Below are 23313 nucleotides of genomic sequence, written 5' to 3'. Positions count from 1 at the left end.
TTTCTTCGCCGGCGGGCGCCATTCACCGAAGTCGAGTCGCGCGCTCTCATTTCCCTTCGGCGGCATCATTACGGTATGAAATTGAAAATTTGCCCGTTTTTATTGAAATAGAGGTAATACGCGCTGACGTACGGCGCGCAAGTACACTTTACGTCTCAAGTCATATAACGCGCGAGCGCCTCGAAACGCGGCAAATACGCCACCCGAAGCTCAACGACTTACCGAACAGTCTAACAATCGATGGACATTTTCATCACTTTTAGCTTTTCGTATTGAGTTCACGTTTTTCACTCACGCAGCGCGTCGGATGTCGCGCGTTTATCCGAAAGCTATAATTTCGGCGAAATACGAACACATGATTATCGCTATTATCAGTACTATAATAAGCACTTCGGAAACACATTTCGGTTATTTTGTGGTTGTCGGCAGTTTTCTGTTTCTCGCTTCGCGCCGAAGCTGAAAAAACGATGATATTTTTCTAGATCGGGTTACTGTCGTTGAGCATTTTTTAAGGTATAGAGAATTTCGTCGCATGTCTACATGTAATATCTAATAACCATGACGCAGGCGAGCACTGTCATCGCGAATCTACGCATAAAAATGCGAAACCGCATCCGTCGATGGATTCGAGATACGAACTGAAATGATTTCCCTGGGTTACAAAGCGCAAGGATAAACACTATTGTCGTCATTTTCTCTTTCCAGCATGTCACCGGAACGCAAGTGTCAGCGAACTAAATTTGAAATTATATAACAATATAGCTAAGGCTCTCGGTGACTAGAATGTGGGTGGTGATAAGTTTTAAACCCACACTATATACAAATCTGAAAGGTTTGAAATGTATTGCTCAAGAATTGAAAACAAATGACACGACTTTTCGGACTATCGTCGGTGTTTAATTCTTGAACAATCCATTTCATTCCGAGTCTTTAGAATATGAAAACAGTTGGGTTTCACTTGTTTTGGTTCATTTTGTTAATCACGAATAGAAATCAAGACACAACGTTTCCGACGCTCCCTCTTTAAGTCAATCGTCGGGCGTGGTCAGATCTTAATTCTTGCGTAATAAATTCAATTTAGAATCTTTTAAATGTGAACTGGGTTTTTAACTTACATTCTATGATAAAACACCCGTCCAAAAAACTAGTTGTAATGAAGTAAATTAGGCAGAGTACCGTTATGTGGTTATATTTTGTATTGAAACAATGATCTAACGATTGGTAGAACACTATATCCGTGTTGACGCGATGAGGAGAGAATCCCACAATGATAATAAAAAGTCCAAAAATGAAACTTCGAGATAGTAGTTTATTTCAACGTTTCGACTATATCCCAATAGTCATCTTCAGGATCTAACCTCCCATTCTCCAGGTCAGAGTGAGCAGGCTATTCTACTATTATGTATATGATATTATCGAGTTAATATGATACCGATGCCTTATTGGTTTCAGAAGTCAGCAGGTATTCGCTGTCTGTGCGCGTATGGCAGGTTAAATGAACATATTCATCTGCTGAGAATGGAGAAATACTAAATGATGATTAAACGCGGTAAGTAGCGGCGATTTCAACTTCCAAATCAAAAACCAGCAACGTTGTAAAGTCAACTCGGTATTTCTAGAAAGTGGCTTTTAACGTATTAAAACAGTCACAAAATTCTGTCGGCCTTGCGTCATAACGAATAAGCCGTTTATCCGAAAACGCCTGAAAGGCAACGTATCTTCGATCGACGACCACGGAGTGGCTCGTGTAATTATGGTAAAAATCGGGCGGCTTTCAAAGGGTAAAACTATTTCGTAGCTTTGTAGTCTGTTTTCGAAGTGATATTTTTGATCGGCGATGACGGAGACTCGCTAAAAACACTCAGTAATCGGCTTACCGTCAAACGGAGTCAAAGAGAGATTTGACATTTTACTTTCTTGATTAAAATCGCGCCGCGATATCGCAAATCGATAGCGTGTGTCGCTACCACCGAAACAAAGATTTCATTGTGGCGTTACCGCTTTACAAATCCGACGGAAACTTAAAAGCCGAGATCTTTAAAAGGTATTAAGACGCGTGGCTGGCTGATTCGATGTTTCTGCGAAGTGACGTGCGCAAGGAACCACATTTCTCCATAATTGACGCAGATCAAAGTAAGCAATTTTAGTTCGTGTACATTACTAACAAATCAATACAAACTTACGTCTCATAAAGTGAATTTGATGATAAAAATGAAAGTTGCGTCGGGTTACTCGCGAGGGGGTTGTTGTTCCCGAGTCAAAAATGGTGGACAAACAATTTCTCGAGTCGAAAACTTCTGGTAACTAGATGAAGTTAAAAATGACTGCGTTAACAGTCGGCGGATTATCCAACGGTGGACAACTATTTGCCTTAACGGTGTCGGTGCTGGTCGCGCTCGTGCGGTCGGTGCAGGACCCCCCGCAGCCCACCGAGTTCTCACGGACCGGCAACAAAACGGATTTATACATAGCCGGATTTTTCCCGCTCGGCGAAAACCAAACGGAAGGCGCTCTCGGTCGCGGCGTTTTGCCGGCCGCCAAACTAGCGATGAAACACGTCAACGAAGACGATTCGATTCTACCCGAATATAGACTCAGGATGAAATGGAACGATACTAAGGTAAGACGATGATTTCTATTTATTCACCAACAACAACAAAAACAACATCATCAATTCATTTATTATCTCAGATGTTGAATTCTCTTAAGATTAAGTAAACAAACAAACGGTGTTTCACGCATGCAGGACTTACGGTAATCCATTTATTCGTTCAACCTTAGGAAAAACCCTAAGGGGCTCGATGTTCAAGTTAAGCCTTAGCTTACGCCCTAAAAACTAACGATCGTGGGAACCGTCGAGATAACTATAATATCGAAAAAGGGCTTTAATTCTATAAAAAATGGTCTCGTTCCCCGTTTTTTCCGTTCTGTATCCTACTAAACAGCTGGTTATAGTCCGAAAACGTGCCATCATTAAAAATTCGAAATCATCCACCGCATTTAAAAATCGTCAGTCTCAGTTTTCATCGGCACCACTTGATCATTGTTTTCCCCCCGTGCACACTCGTCAGGTTCCTCTGAACAGCTGTTTCGATGTATGAATAATTAACACGTTACTCTCTTGAAGATCATTGAGACTTGATAGTGCGGTATGTCATTAAATACTGGACTTGGATGAACCCGTTCCCGCAACTCGCGTCGGCGCCAACAACCGAATCGGAATTAGCGTTTTATCAATTATTCAATTATCAAACTCGACGTGACGTAGTAATTTTAACGTAAAACTGATTGAGAATATTGATAAAAAGGAATGTAAAAACAAACCCGATCAATTAAACAGTTTTCTGTTGAATTAGAATTAGACCCGTGGAGCCATTAGTATCGAAACAGTCTGAATGGCCTATACGAGATTTCAGTAATAATTTATGAAGCTTAAGTGGAAGAGACTTTTAGGAATATTACCGTTTCTACTGTTGCGTCGGAAAATAACTCGGCGCGATAATATGCATCACCATTAAATCAAGGATTTACCGAATTTTATGACTTTTATAGCGATGTATATAGTTTTACTGGATTCGCGACTCTATTGAACGCGTTGACCTCACGTGCCACGTATGCAGAACAATACGATGACTGTAAAACTGTTAACCTTCGTTTTTCCCCTTATTCCGAATCAGATTGTTGATACGTATATACCTCTCATCCCCGACTTTACGCGTTATTTCGCACGCCAGTCACGTAGCTATGTTTCCCCGACACGAACGCGAATAAAACCCGGCGTTTGGCTTCTCTATTAATCTTCATCTTTTTACCGTCGACCGCGGGAGTTCTCCGCGCCGGTCCGTGAGATGTTCTCTCGGCGGCGAAACGACGCGGGCGCCGGCGTTTCGTTTGATGTGACGCCGAGACACGCAGTTCGCTCGCTCGCTCGGTCTGTTTGATGGTGGATTGAAACATTTTAATCAAGTGCGGTTATAAGGTTGCTGGCGTAGAAAATTGGGCATATCGAAGAACGTGAGAAGCGCCATCAGATAAAGCACGTAGAATATCGTCGGGTAATTCATTGTTGTTTACCACGCGTTTTCTCATTTTAATTAGTGCAGATTCGATCAGCTGTTCTTTATTTTAGTGTTGCGATTGTCACGAAACGGAAATTATGGCCATTGTTTTCATTACTCATTTACAAAGCCGTACATCAGGCCTTCACTCCGCTTGTTGGACTATCATGATACATAAAAGTCACCAATCAGAATGTATTCATTTCCTTGGCTCCTAAGTCAAGAATCTGCCCATAAATAGCCTATTTCTACGCGGGTTAATTGCGGTGCTTTTGATGAATCATGATTCTAGTTTCCAGTTTTTTTCCGATTTTCTTCCACTATAGAGGTAACAGGTAACTGTGAAACCTAGAATACGTAGAAATTTTGCTGAGCTTTTAGATTTGTTGCTCTCGCACGTTGGAATTTTCTGCCTATAGTCATGTTAGATCTAGGTTTCGGTGAAAAATTATCCTTTTAAACGAACCTAGATTTGTCTTGATAATGTTTTTAGTAAATTGACAATTTTCCGTAACCTTTATGTCGAATATTTCACTGATGATTGCATTTATTTTCCTATCTTAAGCGAAGTGCAGAGATAACTGCGAAGATATCGCGTTGTATAAAGAAAATAAATTGTTAACAATTACAGTTACAGTTGCAGTTACAATTAACACGTCTGATGTCACTGCGCGTCACATTGGACGTTAAGTACAATCACCTAACTAAAGTTAAGTCACAGTACGTCCAATACGTTATAGCTATACATGTATTTCTTTCATCTTATCTAACGTGTCTATTAAAAAAATCTCTCATTTATCAATTCAATGTCATATTCGATTTCGTCGAGAATTCGCCGCCAGACACTAACAGGTGTTTGCGAATATCTTATCGTTTTCGACGAAATCAATGCAAATCCTTTGATCCTCGGGTCTCCGACTAATTCCAATTTGAAGCGGAGCAGAATCATCTATACCTACCTACGCACAGTATACAGATGCACACACATACACACGTGGCCGTGATTACAGCCACGATCGAACAACGTAGAAAAAATCCAAGAGACACGACAAAAACCGGGCGATCTTCTAATCAGATCACGTTTTCAAAGAGAAGAGTTTGATCTCTGTATAGATCAAAAGCGTTCGCCGAACGCAATTATGAAACCCCGATAAATCGTTTCGAGTCGGTTCTATTTGTGTTTGAATTAAACCTGGCTTACGCGCGCTCTTTGTATAGCATAGATTATTATCAATCCATTTTTTATTGAATGTTTTTATATGGATAGGGAATGAGTATCCAATACCGCGGCCACAATGAGGCCAAGTTCACAAAAGTTCTGAGTATTTTGTTTTTGCTTGACGTCGTCCGGATATAGGTTCCCAAATACTAACCATATTGCAGTGGGTGTTAACACATTTCTTCACCCTTCAAGGGGAGAGAGCCCGGCGAAGAAGAACCTTCGACTTAGAAACCCCGTCGCCAACGGGTTCCGAACCCATAAACCCTGGATTGTGACGAGACGAGCGACTGGCAGCTTCTATCTGACCTTTAACGTCGGACACGTCGAATCATACAGTCAGATCATATACAGTCAGACCTTTTTCACAAGTTGTGTAAAAGACCTTTGCAAAAGGACAATAAATCTGTCAGGACATATACAAGTAAAGATATCTATAAGTACTACTGTGTTCGGAATTATCTTTATCTGGGTTTAGGAGTACATCGTGAAATGTGTCATTTTCGTCGGTGACAGATTTCAAATTGCACTCTAGTGACCCGTGGATCAAAGCTGATGTTTACAGTAACATGTTGTCATTCCTATTGAGCTAAAACCCGCTTCAACAACAGCTGAACGCAAAACAAAATAATCACCGTTGATTAATAATCTATAAATATTCATCGGAATCACGCTTTGACGAGGGTCTAATGTCCGATTAATTTACCGTCAGATCGCGGATTATTTCTCGACCATATCTTCGCTGATATTTGCGGATTGAATTGAAGATATCCAGCAATACGATTGGACGTTGGCTTTAAGCGTATCATATTGACTTTTGACAGCGTAAAAAAGAAACAAAGTTAGCGGTCAATATGATATGACGCATGTGGAAATTACTAAGTGACGTTCATATCTCATGGTCACGGAAGGATCGGCGCTCGAACAACTGTGACGTCACTTATCGGGAGACGTTTCAGCTGAAATTCAGCAATTCTTCTCCAAAATTCCGCTCCCATCTCCGCCCGTCAAGGGATTCGAACTCACACTGAGCTAAAACCGTTCCCCGAACCCCTTGCCCTAGCGACTCGCTGGAGTCGTTACTAGCTGACCAGAATCCAGTCGGGCCAATCATAATGATTTTAAAAAACGACATTAGGCTTCTGTTGAATTTCCGGTTAAATGGACCAATCAGCGAACATTTTTAGCAAACATGGAAGTATTTTCGCAAGATTGACAAATCATCGTTGTTATGATATGTACCAGTAATGAAATCACGCGTCGTGAGGCCAGGGGGCTGGTGGAAGCGAGTTCGGGGAGCGATACCGGACCCCTGGCAAGCGAGGATGCTTTTTCCTTGTATCCCCGTCGTTTCGCAACACGTCGTGTTGCGGTCTTCACACACGGCGACCGGCATCAGCTGCCTCTCAGATTGAAATCAGCGCTGATGCGTTCGATTATCCAGTTGAACAAGATCGTTCATTTTTAGCCTTTCCCCCAGGGCTCACGTCGGTCGGTTGCCATTAGAGTTGCTCTTCGTTCACTTTACTTTGTCAATCAGAATGATCTTAGTTGTCAAGTGCGCACCAGTAAATGTCTCCCGTAGGAGTAGCCATTAGATACAGGACTGTGAAGTATATGGCAGTGTAGTTTAATGCAGGTCTTATTGTATTAATCTGAACTATGTTTTCCGTACGTGCGAGTTCCGCGCTAATAGATATTAGTCGCGAGTCCATTTCCGCTATCGGGTAACAATTCGACTCCTATTTCCGCTTTCGTAAGGGAAAAACCTTCGTAAACAAGTCCAGAGGTTTGATGAGCGCAATTATACCAACCCTATATAAAACTGAACCTTGGTGGAAGTAATAATGGATACCAGTTTGTAGACCGTAGACAAAACCAGATTTATCATGAATTGAATGACATTAAGATGGACTTTGGAGTAATCATACTTAATTACTCCAAGGATATATATGGACCGACAGTACCTTCATGTTCGACAACAGACCATGTTGGTCTGTCATCCTAACCCCTGTCACCGATCAAACCGATACTAGTGTCACCCACCACAGCTTGTAATTCATGCTCATCGTGAAGTTTAGTTTGGCCAACGATGCCATTCCTTCCCGCAAAATAAGCGGCAGGATGGAAAGCCACGGCACAACAAAAACATGCTCTCAATTTCTTCACGAAGGCCTCAATGTTCCGCAGCCACCATAGCTTGTATCAATAAGTCAGACAGTTTGGCTAGCGATGCAATTCTTCGTATTTCCTCGAAATAAACGACATTGATAGACCAGGAACAGTACAACAAAAACATGCGCTCGATTTCACGACAAACCCCTCGATGGTGGGCACCAAACACAGCTTGTAAATAAGTCCTGTTCGGTGGGCAGTTTGGCTAGCGATGCCATTCTTCTTATCTTCTCGAAATAAACGACATTGATGGACTAGACAGCACAACAAAACTATGCGCTCGATTTCACGACAAAGCCTTCGATGGTGGGCACCAAACACAGCTTGTAGATAAGTCCTGCTCGGTGGGCAGTTTGGCTAGCAATGCCATTTGCTGTATTCCCTAGATATAAAGGACATTGATGGACTAGGCACAGCACGGTAAAAACATGCGCTCGATTTCAATGTCAATATAATTGAAGTTACGCGTGTAGATGAACAAAATCGGTAGATTGAATCCACATCTTTCGAATCCACACCCACATCTATTATCAAACACTAAGCGATGCTAATAACAATCAAACAAGGCATTTTGATGTATCGCTGTTTGAAGGCTATATTTAGAGTCCGGGGATTGATAGCTGAAAGTCATGACATTTTAACGTCGGGAAAGTTCACTCTCTGAAAGCGGTGAGCTATAACGGCAGAAGAGATGATGGAGGTTCGACTATAATATCCAGCGAGATGGGAGAGAACTACCTGGATTATCATACCAATCAGTTAGCTGTATTAACGTTCGCGAATGGATGCGTATAGTTTACATTGTAAACAATCCATCGACATAAGTGCTTCCTATAGACCTTTTCTCTTCGCCCGCTTTGTTAATTGACTTAACAGACGTGGACATCACGAATTAGACCGAGTGCTATTATCGAAGTCAGGAATTCCACAAGATGAATATTTCGATAGCTGCTTTGCTTTCGGTATTAAACTATATCTGGACACCTATCGTAGATGTAATTCCGCGAAAATAGTCTCGCATCTTCTGCGACGATTTCCAAATGAACTTTGAATCAGTTAAGAAGCACAATATCCGTGATAAGACTCGATGAGAAAAAAAAATCTCACAATGTGTGAACGAATCTAAAAAGTTTACTTAAAAATCAGAAATATTTCGGGTAGTTGCTACCACCCTTCGCCAGTCTAAAACTTCCATTTTAGACTGAAGATGGGTGCTGGTAGGAACCACCTATTTCTACTTTTTAAATAAAGTTTTTAGATTCGTTCACACATTGTTGTGGGATTTTCCAATCACTGAATGAACGTGTATAGTTTCAATGCATTTTTCGTTTGGCAACGGCAACCATTTTTGCATTTTTGAACGGAATCTGCGACGATGAACAGTCTTATGGATATACGGCTTTGGTTTTGTGAAAAAAAAATCATCCTCCAATTTTCAGTTTGAAATGCGAAAACTTATTTGCGTAAAAAAAATAGATATGAATGCAAGAATCATCATCCCTCCTGTTAAAGGCTACTGTCGTCATGTCCTGGTTTCCGCTACAAAAGTGCCATCTAAGCGGTCGGACTTTTTACCGCACACAACACGTTTCATATTCGGCAGGGGTCGATTATATTCGTCGGATAAATTCTCCGCGCATATACTCCTTCCTCGTGTATAAAACCGGGGCATTTTTAGGACATGTCGCAGTTTCGATTACAAGCTCGCTTCGATTTCCATCTCTTGTTTCCCCAGCGCCGACGACGACGGCGACGGTCGGGTATAGAATACCATATATTGATAATGAAATCTGATGATAGCAAAGGCTGCGGTTATTGCAGACGTCATCCGCCCGTTTTTTTTTGCTGGCATAGCGTCACAAAAACGTCACCGCGAAAGCGCGAGATCAGCATTGAACTCTTCACACCGAATTTCGTTCGATAGATCTTGTCGATTTTCGTTCGAATCCGGTGTGAAAACTTACACCTTTATAAACAAGATTTTATCGAAATGTAATATGATCTATTTCATGTTAACAGCTCTAATACGCAGTGGAGAGTGGTATATAAATAAACTTTATTATAATTCATTATTGAAAAAAGACTGTTCTCTTTGCCCTTTGATGCGATATTGATCTTTAGCTGTCAAATACAACTTGTATGACATTCGCAATATTAATATATGTATATAAGAAACCGCTTTCTATCGCTAAACATCCTAATGAGATATTTCCCTGCTTTCTAATTAACAAATTGTGGTTGCACAGAAAACCTGTAAACAGAGAGTTCTTCTGTCTGAAAATATTGTGAGGGGGCAAACTGTTCCTTACTGAGTTTTTTAAAGCGTACGACACAATGAAGTTTAATGACATCCGTCCTGAATTTGGACGAGGGTGATATATCAATGAGCTGTGATGATGAAACTGGAGAATGCACCTATTAATTCATTCAAGGTCATATCAACTGTGCGAATAAATCAGAATGCTAATGCATTATTTATACGCTTGTTGGCTTCCTTCTGGGTCGATTTTTTTTCTTGTTTTCTTGCATATATAGCTTTCATCTTAATTACCCGTAGCCGTACACCGCTGAACCACCAGTTGATACCTGGTGGAAGTATAATATGTAAGTATATATATATATATATATATATATATATATATATATATATATATATATATATATATATATATATATATATATACACGCGGATACGGTTACGATATCAAAAGAATATGATATAGACAGCTATGTATATCGAAGGCTTTTCATCTTGAAGATGTGATGATATCATATTTCTTCGTCTGGTTTGTTATATATGCAAATAAGCGTTCGTCTGGTCAGTTGACATGGCAGTTTGTTTCCACAATGAAAAAGAAAACTAACTAACCTAAAAAAGAAAACTAACTTTATAAAGTTTTTTTTGGCGCCTTGGGGAATAGCATGCATATTCGACAATGAGTGATGGGATATAGGTGATGTGATATTAAGGATCAATTAAGTTATTTGATTAAATTGAATATATTGAATTGAATTGAGCGGCAACCAGTCAAGCCTCAAGAACGATGACGTAATGCCTATTCACTCACGCAATACTTAATTTCCCTTAAAATTCATTATAAGAAATACATTAAAGATTCCTTAGATAGAAAATAACCGTCAATATTCATAATTGAAATTTTGAAATGTCCATATTGATGACGCAGTTGTGCACACCGAGATGTCGTAGTGCATATCAAAAATACATTTTTTAGGATGCAACAGATGTACATAATACTCAAGTACAAAATACTGTATGGCACGTGGTAATCAATCTGTTAAACAAATTTTCAACGGTTTTAATGGCGTCAGATACAAGGCCAATACGTACATCTTCAGTGAATCAAACCAAATATAATCAGCAAAATCTTTTTTAAAAATCCGGCTTTGATTTTATCATCTATTCGTTCAGTACGATTGTGACTATATTCTACTGAGGTTTCAATAGGACAGAATATTTTTAACGGTCAGCCTTAGTCAGTCTGGAACAGATAGACTTGAATTCCAGATGGTGCGAAGCATCATGTTGCGACAACGTCGGCGCGTCGCACAGATTTTATCCCACCAACGGCTTTCACTCAATGAAAAAATAAAAACAACATATCACGCCATACTTTATATCATCAGTTATTTTTGTAGTATACAGTGAATGAATATACTGTATTGGATTGTTGTTTGTACTCGTCGATCTCCGTTACTTGAGTCAATATTTCTATTTTTCTGAAGATCGCGATCATACCCTCGAGCCCCGCCAACACCGCGCCGTGCGCAGCCGTATAGAAAAACAGCCTTGAATACCATCGCAGCGGCTTGTGTGCGGTGGCTCTTTGACAGAGGTGTATACGTAACCGCGAATTTACCATATTTCAGCTCGTAAACGTATCCACTTTCAGCGCACTCGTTTTTAGCGTAAGATGATTTTCATAAGGGACCCGTGAGAATTTATTGTTGTTTGTTGGCTGTTCTGAATAGACGTGTCTCTATCGTAAATCAAGAAGAGGGATGTTTGTATACGCGTGAACTATCAATGTGCGGAAGTCAACGTGTAAGAAACTTCTCGTGATAATAACGAGAACAAAAAAGTTCTGTAATATCTATTCGTAGAATGACGAGAGAATTCCCAAAATGAATAGTTCTATATTGAAATGATTATATTTCGAACAACGTTTCGGCTAAATACCATTAGCTATCATCAGGCGCACTGGAAATGTGGGATTGTGGGATTTCTCTCTCATTTCTCGACTCATTACGTAGAATGGTGTTCAGGTCCGTGTCGAGCTTTCTTGAGGGGAAGTTTTTTTTTCAAGAAAAAGGAGCGCTTTCACCCTGAAAAAGACAGGAAGTGCCCGGGTACCAGTGGATAAATCATTTTACAATGGATGACTTTTCATATTACCCCCAAAAAACATGAAAATTGTATCCTAATTTCGAAAAGTCTTGACCTAAATTTGTCGACATTGACTTTTTGAAGGGCAGTTTGAATTTTAGAGGGTTCGTTCGCTCAACCGTACACCCCGGGTGTTCGGGTGTAACGAGTGCCCCTCGGCACGGGCCCGGTGTTATTGAAACACTATATTGTACCAAGTGCTATTTCATCGCACGAACTTTATTTAAAACTGATGAATCCTTTTTGTTCGGAAGGATTGGTAGGTAACCTTTCGGTTTAATTGCATAACTTTCGCTGTTATCGGAGAGTAGCGACGTCGCGCAATATATCATTACAGCGGAATATCGTGTATAATAACAGCTTCTAAAAAAAGAACTTTAGGGTGAGTGGAATAGATCGGTTTCTGATTTCCACGGCTAATCGCTTCGTCGTCTGCGAAGGAAGGACGTGGGCAGCATTACAAACACCGTTCACTGTCAATATCGCAGTCTTCTGATTCACCTGATTAGGTCATCTTTCATATTAATTCATCATTTCATATAGACACCGCGCGCGGCGAGCCGTCGATCCATTGTTGGTATTGATACTAGAAATTCCACGCTACCACAACAGGCGAAATGTACTACAACCTCAGGCGTCGCTACTATCTCTGTCTCTTCTTCGGCCGCAAATTGTGTTTACGTTAGACCGGCCCCGGGCCGCTGGACCTCGCTTGTGTACGCGTATATACGTATATTTACCCGGTAGCCAAAACTTGAACGATTTCGGAATTTATGAATGTAATAACGACACTAACATCAATAACGTCGATATACGAAATCAATATGATACCAAATGACGTGTAATCCGACGGTACAACGACTATCGACTTATGAAGCGCTTAGCGCTCGTCACAGCTACAAATTTACCCATTTATTTTTGACATCACGTCACAGTATAAATACTTATGCAATATCTTATTGTCGTTCTTCAAAAATCGATGCTTCATCTATTTATTCTGATTTCGCTCGTTTATTCACCGATGATGCTATTTGAAGTAAAACGTATACAATTACTGAACGGTAATGATTTTATCCGTTCTTCGAGTATCGACGCGTTATAGTTTTGCTTCATTTAGAATTCATTAAAACCCGATTTAAATGTTTTCGATGGAATGGACGCATTATCACAGAAATTCTAATGTAACGATTGAAATCAATTGTAGAGGTTATAATGTTCTAATGGAAACCTGCATTCATACTTTATTGATTCTTTTGATCGCGTATCATTTCACAGATTATTTAAGTATATGTCAATATGCGCATTGATTGTGATTAGTGGCACTCATAGATATTATCATCTAAGTCCTATATCTATAAAGGCCTAGGGCACATCCGTAATTTATGTCCAACGATTCTATGACTAAGTGTGTCTTTGATTGATCGTATCTCATCCTACCCAGGTAGGGGTTCGAACCTGATGGCATCGCTGGACTCAGCCATGGCACGAAACCCTGCTGCATTAGACCGGGTGCGCAGGTACATGCGCAGGTTTGCCGCACGAAAACGTGTGGCATCAATCGGATTACGATTGATAGAACGCTATATCCGTGTTGATGCGATGTAGAGAGAATCCCACAATTATAACGAAAAAGTCCGAAAATGAAACTTCGAGATAGTAGTTTATTTCAACGTATCGATTATGAGATATATATATATATATATATATATATATATATATATATATATATATATATATATATATATATATATACAATTTTTGTAATATCTCATTATTCCTGAAGATGACTATTAGGATATAGTCGATACGTTGAAATAAACTACTATCTCGAAGTTTCATTTTCGGACTTTTTCGTTATAATTGTGGGATTCTCTCTACACCAATCGGATTGCTTGTTGTATAATCGCTGAGGCAAATTTCACGGAAGAACTATAAATGGGAAAACCCGGGGATAAATTAAAACGGAAAATCTGATTGGCTAACAATGACATCATCTAAGCTGCACGTGTACCTGCGCAGGCAGTTTGGCAGGATTTCGTACCATGGCGAGTATTGAGGCCATCAGGTTCGAATCCCTGCCGGAGAGGATGGTCTTTTCTGAGCCATGGCTGGCCTTTGTATGTAACACTCTCTCCCGGGGAGAAGCGGTTCCAGCTGGAGTCATCTATCAGATACTCCTGAGTTGAGACAGAGGCAGGGTTTGATCCCGCACCCACAATCTAAACCCTACCGCCCACATCTCTCATACATCTCTCATTGCAGCCGATATACACGCGCCACGCGTCTGATACGGTTTCTTAAGATGTAAACATTTCGCATCATTGAAACCATTCCCGATGAACCTTGAGATAATTCGATTCGCCGATCAGCTTCGAGGTTGAAAGATCCTTCTTGCCATCCATCGACTTTCGGCTTTCATTTCGCAGCTAATACCCCTCAGCACCGACGTATTCATCGATCTATATTCTCCATTAGTTGGCTATATTTCCATCCGCCGCTGTGTTCTGAATTTCACAGTTGGATCAATTCTTATTTTTTTTTATTTCGGGAGTAACGCGCGCTGTCGATAGATTATTTCGTTGTACAGCGTGGATATGGAAGATATCCGCAGAAAAAGCCGCGCAGTTTCATAGATAAGACACATAGAAAATTGAAAGATAATTTCTATCGAGCGAAGGCATGGGCCGTTCACGCCTAGCCACAGACAAGAACATATCTTATCCTAAAATCTATATTATTTCCGAAAACGAACAATCTACGTATCTTGTTTCAACGTGTGGGGTTTCATTTTGTTCATTGATGATCACGCTTTCGCCCGCGTTCTTCGACAGGTTCATGATAACGTTTAGCACGACCACATCTTTGAAGGCCGGTAAAGGAATAAAAAAGCCCCCATTTTGGAAGTGCGAGGCCCGAGGCGCTTGCAGCACTACGAAAGTGTTTTCTTGGCAATGGCAATTTTATTCAATATTTAGTGATTGATCTATCTAAAGACAAGTTTCGGCTCAAAACGTAAATGAATTTGGTAGATTATAAACACTACTTTCACATTCACTAGCTTCCGGAGAACTCTGGGAAGCCACTCTTGCTGATGCGGTCTTGTTTTAAAGCCATCAGACACGACCACGTATACGTATCGGATATCGTTGGTCGTCTAGATTTCGTGTATATTTTTCGTGACTATGCGCGGGTTCTTGGGATTTCTAAGACGTAATCAGAATTCTACGATCACGATCATCTGGTGTGCACGAGGGATTTAGGCGTATGTGGTGGGTTTGATTGGGTTTGTGGCGATAGCCGAATAGATCTAGATATATCACCTTTTTTGTTATATAGCCAAATTATGCACAGTAGTAAATCAAGTGGTCATCGATCTTATGACTTGTGTATTTCAATGTGGAGACAGAAATCAATCCATTCATGATCGACGATGTGCCTCAAAGAAAGAACTGTTTTTGAAGGGAGTTAGCTAGAAAAACTTTGATTCAACGTTTGGGGAACGAGACCCTGCACCAAAAAGAATGAGTTGAGTAATCTTTCTGAACATCATTCGTGCTTTATATGTGAATAATTCATACACCACGACTTCCCGCTAAAAATACCATTTGCGCAATGCCCACTGTAGGCCACAGGTAGGCAGGTAGGCCTACGCGACGATTGGAAGCTCACGCCTACGCGACAACAGACAGTCAAAAAGTGGTGAAGCATTTTACCCATTACGACTCGGTTAATTATTTAGCGCAGATACTCAGCAAGTTGAATAGGAAATAGCGGGCAAAGTAAATGAACCTGTTGTATATCGGCAGCAGGTAGAACGTGATCCATCAAAATAATTGATTCAACTCCGATTTATATCAGACGAACCATCGCCTGACCTCGGGTTTTATCTGCTATAGCGGCACCGCGGGGCTGAAACTGAAGATAAGACCGAACCATTCACGTCATCAACATGTCGAATTAACACCTCTCCCAGATCATAGATTTAAGTATATATATTCTGACTTAATTGAAATTAGATTGGAGTATGCATTATGCCAATACGATGCGCTGTGACGTCACCTGATTATACGATAAGTTCTAATTTTCGATGTTGTAGCTTGGACGTAACGTCAGTGCTCGGGTGTGACGTCATTGTGTTATTACTATCGAAACAATCCGGGGATCCGTCACAAGTTGCTTGGTTCAGTTTGACTCTGGCTTCATTAGTTCACTTTCTTTTTTATCTATATATAGGGAATCGTCCCTCGTATTCATTTGCTTGATGATTGATTTCGATTTTGATTTGGTTTGGCCTCAGTCAAACCCATCACACCTGCCGGGAACAAAACAGGGGGCTTGACTTTGAAATCGGAAATCGAAGTACAGATTATAGTTGGATAGTCGGTCGGAATTTCTTTTTTTATGTAAATGATGTTTTAACTCGAAAGTGAAATTCTAACATAGAATTTCGGAACTGGGTCCTGTTGTTTTGTGCATAAGCCTATACCCCATCAATGATATAGATCACGTAACGTATCAGACGGATGAAAATAACGACATTTTTTTATCAATAAGGAGACAAATAATCGGTGCATGTTTCCGAACAGGTTTTTTCGGCTTATGCAACGCAATCTCCGTCGAACAGTTCGGATCTCTAGTATTGACCGCGCGGGCCGGAGTTGACAGCGCACAGCCGCAATAAACGACTCAAGAAATGACAAGATTCGCATTCTCAGTATTCAGCTCGTGTCGCGTCCCGTTTCATAATCGTTATCGGTGCGCGTTTCGTTCCAATCGAGAGACCACATCGATTCCCACTAAATAAACACTGCGGCCGCGAAAGCGTCATCTTCGAAAACGTTTCGTTCGTTGGTACAAGCCACGCAGACGTGAAATTACTGATGACGAAATGGATTCTCGCCGGTGTAAACGGGTTAATTCAATATCGTAAACGCCGCAGCCGGTTCGATCGACGTACTGCTACACCGCGTCATAGCCCATTTATGTATTTCTTTATTATAGTTTGTTTAAAGCAAAAAACCTAAGCAAACCTATCGGCGATATAGCCATAAAATGTTCCGATCAATTTTGACGTATGTTCTCGTCCGGAATGGAGGACGTCGGAAGGCGCTAATCGATTCGTAATCACCCGCGTATACGAACTGTTTAAATTGGAGAGAAAAAACTCGTCCAGATACCGCCCTGTAATTATTTACTATGTTTGACTAGCTGTAAGTATCAAGTATGTATCCGCATCGATATTGACTGATGGAAACAAACCAACCCTGTTTTATTGGATTTCGGACAACGCGTGGTTATATCGGTATAGTGAATAAATGATCAACTTCGGTATATACTGTTATGATATTAACCACCGTTAAGTTATTTATTTCACTAAACGAACGGAACGCTTAACCTAGAATCCGTTTTGAAGGTCACGGCTGCTCGATTAGGCAGACGATGATGATGTTCATTCGAAATTTTTACTGATCGATATTACCTGCGATTTCATTCCTCTGTCTGACACAGATACAGACTTTTTAGAAAGCCTATGGAGCTCGGTAACGCTGCAATATAGTAGACGAGAATGTTTCCTGTGGCAAGCGAGGATCCACCAGTTTCGCTCATAGCCAGGCGCCCACTTGACCGCGCTACAATTTCTTCTCAATTTCAGTAAAAAGCTGAACCCCCGCCTATATCAATATATATTTTTTCGCTGGGTCGTATGATATTTGGATTCCAAGACCTGGAAATCCAGTAATCACGCCATCCAGCTCCAGTGCTCATACAGGCCTATTTAGTAGATACAATTTAAGATGGAGGCAAGCGATCTTTAGACGAGCGGTTCGTTCTGAGAAGAAGACTCATAATATGAGGTGTACAATGCGTCGTGATAATGCGCTGGAAACATTCAGCGGCGAAATCAGCAATAACTGCGCATTCGAAGGATTAGCGCCCACATCTTACGAGGTATTAGTTCAGATTAGTAGATTTACGGTTTTTCTTCGAGATTTAGCTTGTCAAATTCGTAACGGCATTCCGTTACTAAGCTCATGATTTCCATAGCTTTTCGCATGATGATATATTCTATATTCAATGAATTTATATAGAATTCCACGAGTTATTTTTATGTAATATGTTATATGAATTAAATTTTCTGTTGAAATTGCCATTTTCTCTATGGAACGAATGGAACGAAGATTTTTCCTGGAATCGAAACGACCTGGCGTTCAGTTCGTCGCAGAGCTGCCAACAGTTCCCGATGTTTAGTATTTGTAACAATTTTTTAGAACAAAAAAATATTGATTTGATTTGTTTGATGCATACAGAAATATGAATGATGTTACTGCGAGTCTTACTGTTGATTACTGATTACTATGAACATTTTCATTCATATTTCAATGGAATGTAACTGAAAAAGCTCAATCTGCTTTTCGGAGGTTGGCGGCCCTGTATCAAGAATTCAGTTCAAAACTATCTGTACCATATCATCAGACTTCTAGTGGTCGCATGACATTGACGCCAGTGGTTTAAAGATAGACGTTTCGCAATTTGTTGAAACATCGTTCATTACCAGAATCTAGAAGTGAAGACTTTCTTCACATGTTGGTTAAAAAGAGAAACATCATCGATGTAACGCGTTGCAATAAAAGTTCTTCATAATGCCACTGTTGGGACCGATGTTATAACGAATTTAGCGTTATAAACAATGGCGTTTCCATTGCATTCGAGTTGGCAAATTTTCTAAAAAACGTTTGCGTTAAGTGATCGCAGTGGAATTAAAGAGGACGGCAGCGTTATAGCGAATATTGACTGTTGTCGGAGCTCGAGGTGTCGCATCTATAACGGGCGGACGCGCGAACGAATGAATAAGAAATGAATGAATGAATGAATGAATGAATGCTTAATTCTCTCTATATAGTTTCTCTATATAATTAAATGTAGTTATCCCAGGTTTATTTCTTGAATAAATACGAAAGAGATTTGATGCTGGATGACGTACGAAGACAGTCGGCAGTGTTGCGCCAGGTGCGTGGCATCTGAGCAAGAAATGATTTGCTATAAAGTTTGTATTTGTGAAAAGCAGCTCTGGGATAATTTAGGTGTCTGTAGTTATGAGAATGAATGAATAAGAAATGACGTTATTTTCGATACGTGTTCGGTACTGTCGAGGTGAACCTATCACTAAACGGATGTAAATTCGATTCGTTGAACCGGTGTATTACCGCTGTTTTGTCGTTTGTCGACGATAAGGCGATACATTATTCAAATCGTGTTTGAATATCCCGTGTCACCGGGCGCATGCTCGAACGCGGCGGTGTGATGGTCATAACTCAATTTCACCGGAGGCAAAATATTTTGACAAAGTCATTTATTTGTTCGCCGGGTTTTACCTTCTCCGGGGATTTCGGTTTCGTGAAATATCGATGAAAAGTCGAAAGTCGCTTTTTGCCGGTGATAATATCATTTCGATGATACCTCGCTTCGAAAATGTCTCCTGGTGGATCATCATACGTCGGAATGTCACTCGATGGCTTAAGCCATCGTTCTGTCACTGGTGTCAGCAAGCCATAGGTTCATAGGGTCAACTCGGGGAGATGATGGCAGTTTCTCGGTCGATATGTTCTTGGTTTCTTCTCCGTTGAGGAAAGGAAACATTAAACCCAGTTATACCGTGCTCGGTGATGGGTTATCTACCGCTAACCCAACTCCTTTAGATTCAGTTTCGTTTATTTGCTAAGTTATGGAGTATCCAAGCGCTTTAGCTGTTTACGGGGCCCAGAGCCGGCCCGTGCCGAGCGACAGTTCTGTTTCAATAAGAATGGCATTTTTTCGCCGTGAAAAATGGCATTTATCAAAAAAATATGCAGATTTGGAAAGGTCTCGACCCCGAATTTTTTACACTGACTTTTTGAAGGGTACGTTGACAATTATTAACAATTATGGGCGGTTCGTTTGCTACCCCCGAACACCCTTCCCCACTCGTCACGTATGCCTCACAGATTACAGCCTTAAAAGGCTCCTCTGTGGTCCCCTCCAAGATCCTGACTTTAGTAAAAACTAATCGCATTCAAATAATGTTGGTGATATGTAGGATCCATGAGAAAAATGATTTCATATCATATCATATATCATATCATTGCGGCCAAAACGATTTTAAATCGGAGAAAAGCGCAGAAAAAATGCGAGAAAAAACTGTCGGAAAAAAGCTCTGGATATAATCCAGTGAGGAGGAGAGGCATTGCAGTTGAAATTCTGTTTTATTGTTATTCAAAACGTATTTCTCTACTCGATCTTCATCGTAAATTAATTGGCTAGATATGAAGAGTACAACGCCATAGACTGACATCATTAGAGTCGTGTACTTTATCTAATATAGAAAGTGTTCTGTTGAATGTCAGCGCCCGTGGTGTTATTGACTTGATCAAATTTCAGAATGATGTCTGTGATCTGGATTTCTCGCTTGACCAATTTTCTGATCATTACCGCAAATGACGTCGTCCTACCGAACGACTGGCGCACAATGCTTCATTAGAAACTCACAATGAAGCTTATTACAATGACAGAAATAGCCGAATCGAAAGGCGTTGATACGGCGCTCTTCGTCGTGGTTTTTTTTGTCATTCAGCTATGCAATGATTACTCTCGAAAGCGGCTGATGAAGCATCCTCGGTATTCGAGGAAGAAAAAACGTTTTAAGTATCAAGCGATGGTGTTGCATTTTAAGAATATCAGACATCGAGTTATTTCGTCGTTAAACTTTGAAGATTCTTCTTATACGAAATTCATCAGACAAGAAATAAGTGACTAGAGTTATAGTATTTATTGGCCAAGGCGCTCCGGGGGAGGTCACGCTTAATGAATACGCGCCGATTTGTGATGGCATAAATCCTCGCTTTACGTGAAAGACGACGTCACCGCGAGCAAGTGCTCCCATTACCGGGTAATTAGTCCCTGTTGTCGAAAAAAAACTTCTACACATTATCTGCAGTCTTACGCGGTATTCGTATCCATTTGTCTTGTTGCTGTAAGATTAGCTAGAGCGTAATACGCGCGATAGGGAGATCGACGTTATACCGAGAACCCTTGTGCTGGTGACAATAGCTGCGAGGAGGAATGATGACTGCTGCGTTATCGGAACCGCGGTCTCTGATCCGATACCGGATCCTCGGGGATGTTTTTAATCGTCGTTTACTTAGCTCTCGTTCTCTCTCAGTCGTTGCTTTATAACATCATGGATATTACATGCGCGCCAGGAATACGATAGCAACACCGCTCGACCTTTTTCACCTACGTGTTTGTTTATTTGCACAGAAATTTGGCCAATTTCTCAACGGGAGTTCAATACAGCTTTTCAATAAGACTTCAATAAACTTTCAAGTTTCCAAGCGCCATGTTTTTTTGGGTATGCTCCAGATAGACATTTATGGGATTTTTTGCCTTTTTCCAATTTGATTTTCTTGTTTCGTTCATATCTCTGGATTGGATGAAGATAGAAACGCCAGTGAGATTATTAAACAAACTGGCTGATCATTACCGTTTTAATGATACGACTCATTTCAATATTTACTGTTACAATGCGAAATGGTGACGATATAGACATTGATTCCTTCTCACCGATAACTCACTTCAAATCAGTGTTCATCATCACCCCATAGGATGAATAAATTATATTTTATGAACATTATTAGATCGTGTACACAATCATTGAACGTTGAATTTAATTCCTTGAGAGTACACCCTCAAATCTAAAGACTGTAGCAAATGATAGGGGGGGGGGGTGCCCCAAAAAGACACAGACAAGCCTTACATCCAATAAATTATTGACCTAAAAAACTGGCCTTATCTTAATTAGCTTTAGCCCTCTGGCCAAGGTTTCGATGGTAGGATTGGCGGTTGGTATAGAAGCTTCCACTGTTGGCAGATACATCTAGGTATTCAAATATGCATTTTTGTAATAAAGTGAATGGTCATCGATGTGACTCGCCTCTTTATGAGTCTTCGTTGTGTTCGAATGCGGAGATATATAATTATTTCAAATCTATGGCGTATCGAACAATGCGAAAAGTACTCGATGAATGTTGGCGTATAGTTTTTACTTCGCTGAAATAGTGAATATTTAAAGGTTTAATGTTCGTTCGGGTATAAAAAAAACATCATCGACGATGCTCGAGTGGCAACAATTAACTTCTCCGACGAATAGAGCACTCGTACAAAGAGTTACAAATTTCCACTGATAAATATTGCACGCGATTAGCGAGCGGCACCAGACATTACAACCATCTGAACGGCACGGCATGGGGAAAAAATGAAAACATTAGACGATTGTCATCGCTCTCATTAGCCGCTAATGGTCGATGTATTGCTACGTCGTTGTTTGCGAAGCGGGTATACCATCACAAAATTACGTAAGCACAATAGCGCCGCGTGCACATGCCAGTCAGCCGATTTTATCGTTACCGGATGATGATTATGCGGTTTATACGATCGCCGGGTATATATTCAATAAAATGTACACACGACAAAAGTGCCGTATTCCGATGGCGATATCCCCCTATATCGGTATTTCATCGTTTGTCCGTTTGTTATTCATCCAACATCCGGTAAACACGAGCGAAATCTAGGTTATATGGTGTTCTCGCGCTTGTTTCGTCCGACGTCACTTCCGCTAATGGAGGATTATAACGGTAGAATATTGATTCACCCGCGATGTGGATGCATTATATCGTCGGGACATATATGTATATATACATATATAAGCCTTGTGTCTGATAGGGACGGGGAAAGCGTTCGCGTTTTTACATTATTTGTCACGAGCGTGCGACGTATTTTGATGAACTGCGTCCGACGACGTCGCGACGGAATATGGCCATGTTGCATTCCAGTGACACAGTAATGAGACCTCGTTAGTTTCCATTCCGATGTGGCCGATGTTTTAAATTGGGGTCGTCCTCCATTAATGACGGTTTCGATTCATCAAACCGAAATGTCATCGTCTAAAACCCCGACGTGAGCGCTCTTCGTTTACCTTAATTGGGCAAAAATTAACTGGGGGCAGCGCGCGCGGTAGTTCAGTCGTCGCTTACTGTACCGGGACTGTGATTAATCGCTTTGGCGTGATAAAGTCTGTCGTTTAAGCCAAGCGCATTATCTAGATCTAAGTGGCAACATTAGCGAAACGACGGAGAGATTAGCCGATACTATTAATCAAAAGTAGTCTGACAGTGACCAAAACACGTTCTATGACATTTTGACCAGCCGCCGCAACTGGTTTTTTTCCGATACGATCTTTCCCGGTGTCATACGACGGATGGAACGGTCAGTCGTCCGCTGCATCTCCCTCAGCAAAGACACGGTTCTTTCGGCATTTCATCTCGTTGTTCTTGATTTTCGGTGTATGCACCAAGAGCCGGTTCAGTTCGGAAATTTGGGGTTAAAGTTTAACTCGGATGACTGCTATACCGGATTCGGTTTTA

At 40.8% G+C, this 23313-nt stretch overlaps 1 protein-coding gene across 1 annotated transcript in view; it reads left to right on the top strand.

Annotated features, from left to right (window-relative positions):
* The first annotated feature begins 2320 nt into the window (after nt 1–2320).
* The window catches only part of LOC141913048 (gamma-aminobutyric acid type B receptor subunit 2-like), a 75103-nt gene continuing 54110 nt past the window's right edge, over nt 2321–23313 (top strand). Inside the window, exon 1 of the mRNA XM_074804487.1 lies at nt 2321–2620. Coding sequence (XP_074660588.1) covers nt 2321–2620 — 300 coding nt within the window. The remainder of the gene's footprint in view (nt 2621–23313) is intronic.

Source organism: Tubulanus polymorphus, chromosome 11 (assembly GCF_964204645.1).
Source record: "Tubulanus polymorphus chromosome 11, tnTubPoly1.2, whole genome shotgun sequence".
NCBI classification, from domain to species: Eukaryota; Metazoa; Nemertea; class Palaeonemertea; order Tubulaniformes; family Tubulanidae; genus Tubulanus; species Tubulanus polymorphus.
The sequence above is the reverse complement of the archived record's forward strand: the minus strand, read 5'-3'. Positions and strand labels throughout refer to the sequence as shown.